The following is a 7670-nucleotide window of genomic DNA, read 5'->3' as shown; positions in this document are numbered from 1 at the left end:
AATCAATGAAGAATACAAAATGCGTAGTGCTTTCCCGTCCAAAATATATCTAACCCTTGCCAATATCGATATATTTTTTGCTATTTTGTGCTGAACATATCTGATATGAGATTTCCAGGAGAATTTGTCATCAACTATGACACCTAGAAATTTAATTTCATGTACTCATTGTATATTAGCTCCCCCAATTTTCAATTGAGTTTCATTGTCTAGTCTGCGATTCCCAAATACCATAAATTTAGTTTTATCCAAATTCAGAGATACTATATTACTGTCACACCATTTCTTTATCTTCTCAAGTTCCTGTGTAACCCATCCAGAGAGTTGCTGTAGGTTTTCACCCGGGTGCTTATGCATGTTCAGAAACATATTAGCAAGGTTGATACTGTGGTCAATGTTAAATGCCTGAATGCAGAATTGTGTTGACCTACAAACAACATGAACCCAGTGGCACTGTGCTGAATGTACCAGGATACAAAGCAGCCTCCTGAGCCTGCTCTGTGTCAGATCAAATATATTGATGTGATGTTCACCTGCTAAGCAGCTCCACTGAATGAGAAAGGCGGTTGAGACCACTCTGTTTAAGTATGGTCTGGTAGCTCTTGCGGTCAATAACCCACAGCTTGCTGTCAGTTTGCGCTGCAGATCAAAAGAGAGAGGCAGTGGAGGTAATAGACGTGGACATGTCACCAGGTGGAAGAAGCCAGTATTTGAAATGGCACTAAATGGCAGTGGATGTACAATGCAGAATCAGCTACAGCCCAAGCAGTGAAAATGCTTACCACGTAGAATGAAAAAGAAATTAAGTGCTTCATTTCCTTACAGAGAGCTTTTTAATATAAATCTAATCTGATTTCCTCAGATAAAATTATCCTCATTCTTTAGAATAGAGCTTGACAGAGGGTGCTGTAAATTAATAATGACCCGTATTGATTGGTTCACTGAAGCTTCCTGCAAATGGAAGTGGATGTGCTCTAGACAGTCTAATTAGATCCACCATCTGATAATACAGTGCAGACCTGATATATCAATTCCCCCATCTGAATAGACCCCACTGCTTTTCACTTTCGCACCATATGATGCACTATTCATGCCCATTGTTTTTTGTTTATTTATTTATTGCAGCCAAGTGTTGTGCAGAGTAATTTTTAAAAACTACAAGTCTAGATTTTCTGACGTTTTCTGCAATATATCCTCTGCCGCCCTGAACATCCGTGACCTAATAATGATGTCCTGTTTTTCACCTGCACCTTAATCACTGTCACAATGAAAGAGACCACATGAGCAAAAGCCTGACTGATGGCCTCAGATAGCAACAATGGAAAAAACAAAGTAATTTCAGGTCAGGGAGGAGATAAACACATAGTGGGCCCTGAACAGATTCAAAGGGCAGGGCTGTCAGAAATGGACATGGAACAAAGGACAGCAAGCTGCTGACATGAGCTGAGTACTGTCAGTGAGGGCAAACCTATAGTGTAGAACAGTGAATTAGAAAGGATATAAAATAGGAATGAGAGGCTTAGAGACTAAACAAGACAAATAAACTGACTTATCCATTTAAACCGATCGTGGCTGTTCGCACAGCCTATTTATTTGTGAAATCGAGCCAGATGCACAGGGTGATGGCTTAGAGAGTTTCCCCACAGGATTCTGTGATCAGATGCCGGAAGGAAATGGTTGCATACTTTCTGTTCTCTATGGAATATCACAAACTCTTATGCTAGAAATGTATAACAGGTTATGATCCAACCATGAGTGAGTGAGCTTTCAGTTAATGCATGTTGGACTGCAGGAAGGAGATGTCAGACAGCTAGACTATGAAGTAAAACATAAAACGTTTGAAATTCCCCAGATCTCTGAGAAACACAGCTGAAATTGTGGTGTTGTCTAAGATCTCAAAAGGTCTTCGATTTTAAATGCAACAGACTGCGTAAGACCTCTGCCAGAAATCCTCCTGCTTGTGAAAATTAACCAAGAATTATTTATACCCCCGCCGAATCCAAATGAATCACAGTGAAGCTCCACCTATGTTTTGGTGTGACACAGCTCCAGTCATTACAGCATGCAAACATAACACCAAGAAGCCAACACAATGCATTGATACCTGAGACAGAGTAGGTGTGGACGCAGTTGTACAGGAGTGCTAGCTCTCCACACATGTCTTCTGGCTCGACTGTGAGCAGCTTTCGTCCATCTTTTGTCAGCTGCAGCCTCCCCTCTGGTAATAAACATACAGTCCGTGAAGAAATATAGCACGTACCGTACTGTGCAAAAGTCTTAGGCCACCATTAGTTTAGCTGTTTTAGCAAGGTTGTAATGATCTTTTAGATTTATTTCTGTCTTTATTAGGATATAAACAAAAAAGAGAGGAAATATGTACACAATATTAAAAAGCAATTTTCATAACAAATGGCTTCTGCAGTCCAAAGTCAGTGTTTAGTGTGACCTCTTTTAGCACAGCTTGAATTCTTTTTGGAAGACCCTCCATCATGTGTCACTGAAGGCTGCGAGCCCTCATTCTTCCACCTCACTCCAACTCTTCTTCTTACATATGGTTGATGATTGGACCTGAACATTTCAAACTTCCATTCCTCACTCCATAACACTCTTTTCCTCTGATCTGATCCTCGCTCCAGTCTTTGCCTTTTCTCCCTGTCCCCTTCTGGAAAAGTGGTTTCTCTGTTACTATCTTTCTACAAAAGCCGTTCCTGGTCGGGCTTCTTCAGACTGTGGAAGGATCAACTTGGCGTCCAGATGAAGCTGCCAGATGCTGAGCCAGGTCCTTGCAGGATTTCCTCTGGTCTGTCAAAGATGAAACTCTGGGAAACTTCTCATCAGATTTGTTTTTGGTCTTCCACTCCAGTTTTTGTCCTTGACCTCTCTGAATTCTTCATATGTCTTTAGAACAGCTTGAATATCACATCTTGAGTATCCAGCTTGTTTGCTGATTTTTACTTTTTAATACCGTGTACATATTTCCTATATTTTCTAGTTGTATTCTGATAAAAAAAATACTGAGAAATAAAAATATATTGTCATCATAAGACTTGTGCACAGTCCTGTACATAATCTGTAGAACTACAGGGTGAGCCACAGAAAAGTAGCCTGCCTCCAATACCGGTGCCATGGGCAATACAGGTACAAGGGCTACTTTTCCGTGGCCCACCCTGTATTATGTGCAATTAGAAAGTGCAGAGAGACTGAAAAGAACCTTCCGCTGTCTGGGATGTGCTGTACAAACAAGTTCTGAGCCAAACAAGGCCACCACCTCACTGGTTAGACTGACAAGAGAAAAACAGGGAGCAGCCACTTTCCTGTCACATTACAAACGTGGCCAGGATTCCTAATGACAAATAAACACTGGTGTAACTCCACAGTGAGAGCAAGGCAGAGCCTCTTTGCTCCAGTCTCTTCTGGCTCAAGCTGACATTTCAAAACAAAACATTAATATATGTCACTTGTTATTCCCCTAAGTACCTCGTCTTTTCTTGCTCAAACATGCAATTGTCACATCACTGTGCCTGACAGCAGTGTCAGATTATCTAATTATGAGCCTGCAGTATGAAAGATAAGATCTATCGGTTCAATCGACTTTCTCTCCAGCACCTGTCATCTCAAGGAGATATTAAGGTTAATCTCAAATATGATTAATGTTAGCAGCCGTAAGAAGAAAAACCTTTTACCTTCTACAACATAAGCCTGAGCCCCACTGGTCCCCTCCTGAATGACATAGCAGCCTTGGTTGATAGTGGTGGGATACATACAGGCGATGATGCTGCTGATTTCTCTTTCATCAAGGTTCTTCAATAAGTCGTTTTTCAAAATTGCTGCCTGAATCAACCTCTGAGACCTGAGGGCACGAAGGTAGGACACTTATGTAACAAGCTATTGAACACCTTGAATGTTTCATAGGTTGGAGTGTTGGATTAGAAATATGTGTTGATTTTGAGTCATGCAGAAAACAGTCACTGAGCCTTAAACAATTGAGACACAGACTTTAGTTAGAGCACAGGGAAGCTGAGGGAACACTGTGTGCTCTTACTCCTGGCTTTTGTCACAGTTTTTGTGTGAAACCATGGTGAGAGTCGCGGGGTCCAGTGTGAAGGGCTCAGAAATGACTGTCCTCCTCTTGGCTCTCTGCTTGTCCTCAACTTGAGCTGAGCAAGCAACATGAAAAACACAAAATAGGTCTGAATTCTAAATCTCATGCTACAAGTTGCTTTAAAATGTGACATATAAAAGCAGCATGTTCAGTACCTGCACTGACTGCAGAGGGTCCTGGGAGGGTGACAGTGGCTCTGTAGCGATCCAGCTCTTCCTGCAGTCTCCGAATGAGTTCATCCTTTGTGTCCAACTCCAGCTCTAACTCGTCTATTAGTGTGTCCCTCTGACGAAGCTCCTCAATCTTTAACTGCAGGGCAAACTGGAGGTCCCGAAGTGTGCCCATTGCCTGCAAACAATAGGTGACAAAACACTGCAAAACAATTTCTTTCTAAATACAAACATGCACATAGTGTACATATATAGAGGGAGTGGCTCCCACTATTATATATGTACAATTTCTGTGTGATTTGGAGTTGCACTGAGACTCCTTCTGCAGCTACAGTCTCAGACAACTCAGACCTTGACAGTCTCGCTCAGTTATGTCCACCTCTTTCTGTGGCCACTTACAGTGTATTGGGAATATAAATAATAGAACAGGAGAATCAATAAGGTATAATGGCTTCAATGTGGGTGAATCCATTAGCACACTGAGGAGAGTGTGCTTTAGGCATCTGTATACCCCAATAATTTCTATAGATACAGTAGATGGAACAGGGTTCTATGATATTCCTTTTCTGGGAAAAACATGCTCAAGTCTAATCCAAAGACAGCTTCCCATGCAATAAAACAATAAACTGTCCTTGCATTGAGAACTAGTTGCAGGCTTGACTTGGGATCAGCAGGGATTAGGCATGCAAATGCATTAACACATAGGCTACCTTCATACTGATAAAAAAGAATTCAAGAGCACTTAACATGGTTACAAGAGAATAAAGGAAAATAAAGAAGAAGTGATATCTAATGCAAATAAACATAAAGCACCTCTGTGTAAACTCCCTCACCTTTTAAGTTCCAACAGAAACAAAATACATTTCATTCCGGATCGCAGGTGCACGCGGAACCACGTACACTGAAACCGGACAACAGCATGTTTTACGCTGTTTGTAAACACAGATGGAACCACGTACACTGAAACCGGACAACGCTGTTTGTAAACACAGACGTGAGCTCTGTCCTGCAGGATGTTATGCAGCAATGAATGTCACATCACACATAAAGAACACTTACCACACGTAGCGCGTACGGCGTTGTGGAAGTCGTCCTCACTTGTCCACTGTTTGGCAGCACACAGCGCACTCGAGAGGAGCAGATCTCCTCTACAGCCGCACAAGTGAAGGACGCTGCTCTCTCGCTCTGGGCTATCCGGGCTCAGACGGTATAATCACATGACCAAGAGTGAAGACCATCCGGGAGGGTGTAATGATAAATGCGTACTGTAGACTGGAGCCCAACTGGGTCAGACGGTCTTTAGGGGTTTTCGGAGCCCTGATGATTGGTGGTGGCTCTCTGGCGAACTGAACAGTGAATATTCATCATTTTACCCTCGAATGTGAAAGAGGTTAAAGAGGGAATCTGTGCATTGATCAGAGGATTATTCCGAAGTGGCCTAGTGTTTATAGCTGTAGCCTAAATTAAGTTTTTTTTAGACATAGTTATTTTAAAAGACCTTAACTCTGTCACAGTGATGTAGAGTAACTATCTTTAACATGAAAATAGTGCTTATAAATTGTGTTATGTCAACAATTGTATTTTCCCCATAAAACATTAAAACTGGTTATGATTATAAACTATAAACACACTTTCTGATTATTTATTGATGACTGCAGACTTAAATAGGTGTTGGGGTTAGAGTTAGCCTAAGAGGAAAAAGCTTTGTTCAATATGACACAAGTACGTGGGTTGGACAGAGAGCTTAATTTCATTTTATGCTGGCCTTTAGGCTGTACTGAGCAAAAGAAAAAAAACTAAATCCGGTGTATGGTTTGTAACGATAATATTATTAATAACTACATAATAATTCGCCTGTATGTCGTGTGTATATTAGTTCTACAACTAAAGCTCCGGCAGCGCCTTTGTTTTTGATAATCTTCCTTTGTTATTTTAATATTTAATCATGGTGTGATGGTGGGACTGTTCCCTGTAAAACAGCTCAGTTAATTTGCTAATTTGCTTTTTTTTTAGGTAAAATTATCCTCCACAGAGGGCAACCCTCAGGGGCCGTTCCACACTCCAACCAGTAAGCGGCGGTATTGTAACAGAGACAGTGTAGTAGATCAGTAGTAGCGATTCTGATCGATAATTGCATCCAGAAGGTGGCGATAATGCGTCGAAAATGTGTTTGCTAACCGCCATTAAACAATAGAAGAAGACGAATGTCGGAGAAGAAGATGGCCCACTGACAAGAGAACAATCCTTGTAGCAATATCAGACAATAAAGTAACGTTACTTGGGTACATTTTGAATGTTAATCTTTGAACGCATTGTTGTGTGGTTTTATTCTTTTACAAGTATCATCGAAAATGATCCTTACCGTAAAACCTCTTCAGGGAAAAGAATGCAGCGTACAGGTAATATAAGCATCGCCGAGCTAACTAAGTTAGCTTCTTAACGCTAGCTTTATTCTTAACATTAGCTAGCTTTTGGCAAGTTAGCTGAGTAGCCTACAGCAGTAACTTTGTCTTGTTCCTTGCTGAGGAAACTTAGTTACTTTTGAATGGGGAAACCATGTGATGCCTGAGTTTAAAAGTGAATTAGGTTGTCAGACTGTACGTAGCTTAAAAGTAGCGGCTGTATCCGCGCCCAGTTATGACTTGACATTAGTGTGTAGCTAGTCTTCTAGCTACATCCTGAAGAAGGGCACTATTATTAGATTCTCTCCCGTTCTTTATCTCCTCGATCTTGGCCTACCACTTTCAAACACCGAGGCTGAGTGGGAGCTCTGTAGTCCTTATTTGATGGATGTAGCAAAGCTATAGGCTAATACGTCAGTAAAGCAGCGTGTTGGGAAAAGGGTTTTACTAGGCTAGCACAGCAGTTACTGTCAGCAGTCTGTGACGTTGTTTGTTCACTACAGGCTTGTCCTAGTCCCAATTTGTTCCTCTCATTTTTTGAAATTATAGGAGTGTGTATGGGGCAAAACTGGGGCTATACCAGGCCACATACAGTTGCTTCAGAAATTATCCATACCCCTTAATTACACTAGAAAAAGTGTCAAAGTGTGACCAAGAGCCTACTGGTTACTCTAACAGAGCTTCCAAAGTCCTCTGCAGAAATGAGTGAAGGATCTCAGCATCAATCCACCACTTTATAGTGAAGTGATTAGATGGAAGCCACTTTAAGTAAAAGGCATGCAACAACCTGTTTGGAGTTTATCAAATAGCATTGCAAGGACTGTGAGCCCATGACAAAAAGGAGTTTGTGGTCTGATGAGACAAAAAATGAACCCCTTCAACAGAACTCCAAGCACCATGTCTGGTGAACGCCACATAATGCTCATTATCTGGCTAATACATTGATATAATGAAGCATGGTGGTGGCAGCATCATGTTGGGGGGCATTTCAGCAGG

General features: G+C 41.4%; 2 protein-coding genes across 2 annotated transcripts in view; one reads left to right on the top strand and one right to left on the bottom strand.

Moving 5' to 3' along the window:
* Positions 1 to 7132, bottom strand: part of prkg1l (protein kinase cGMP-dependent 1, like) — an 11271-nt gene extending 4139 nt beyond the window's left edge. The window contains exons 1-7 of the mRNA XM_020594565.1: positions 7012 to 7132; positions 5332 to 5618; positions 4258 to 4450; positions 4043 to 4157; positions 3684 to 3850; positions 2105 to 2218; positions 534 to 639 (exon numbers count right to left, since the gene is read on the bottom strand). Coding sequence (XP_020450221.1) covers positions 534 to 639; positions 2105 to 2218; positions 3684 to 3850; positions 4043 to 4157; positions 4258 to 4447 — 692 coding nt within the window. The 5' untranslated portion in view covers positions 4448 to 4450; positions 5332 to 5618; positions 7012 to 7132. The remainder of the gene's footprint in view (positions 1 to 533; positions 640 to 2104; positions 2219 to 3683; positions 3851 to 4042; positions 4158 to 4257; positions 4451 to 5331; positions 5619 to 7011) is intronic.
* The window catches only part of ubl4a (ubiquitin like 4A), a 4660-nt gene continuing 3412 nt past the window's right edge, over positions 6423 to 7670 (top strand). Inside the window, exon 1 of the mRNA XM_020594566.1 lies at positions 6423 to 6671. Within this exon, the coding sequence (XP_020450222.1) occupies positions 6624 to 6671 (48 nt within the window). The 5' untranslated portion in view covers positions 6423 to 6623. The remainder of the gene's footprint in view (positions 6672 to 7670) is intronic.

This window comes from Monopterus albus, unplaced genomic scaffold, assembly GCF_001952655.1.
Source record: "Monopterus albus unplaced genomic scaffold, M_albus_1.0 scaffold23.1, whole genome shotgun sequence".
Classification (NCBI taxonomy): Eukaryota; Metazoa; Chordata; class Actinopteri; order Synbranchiformes; family Synbranchidae; genus Monopterus; species Monopterus albus.
The sequence above is the reverse complement of the archived record's forward strand: the minus strand, read 5'-3'. Positions and strand labels throughout refer to the sequence as shown.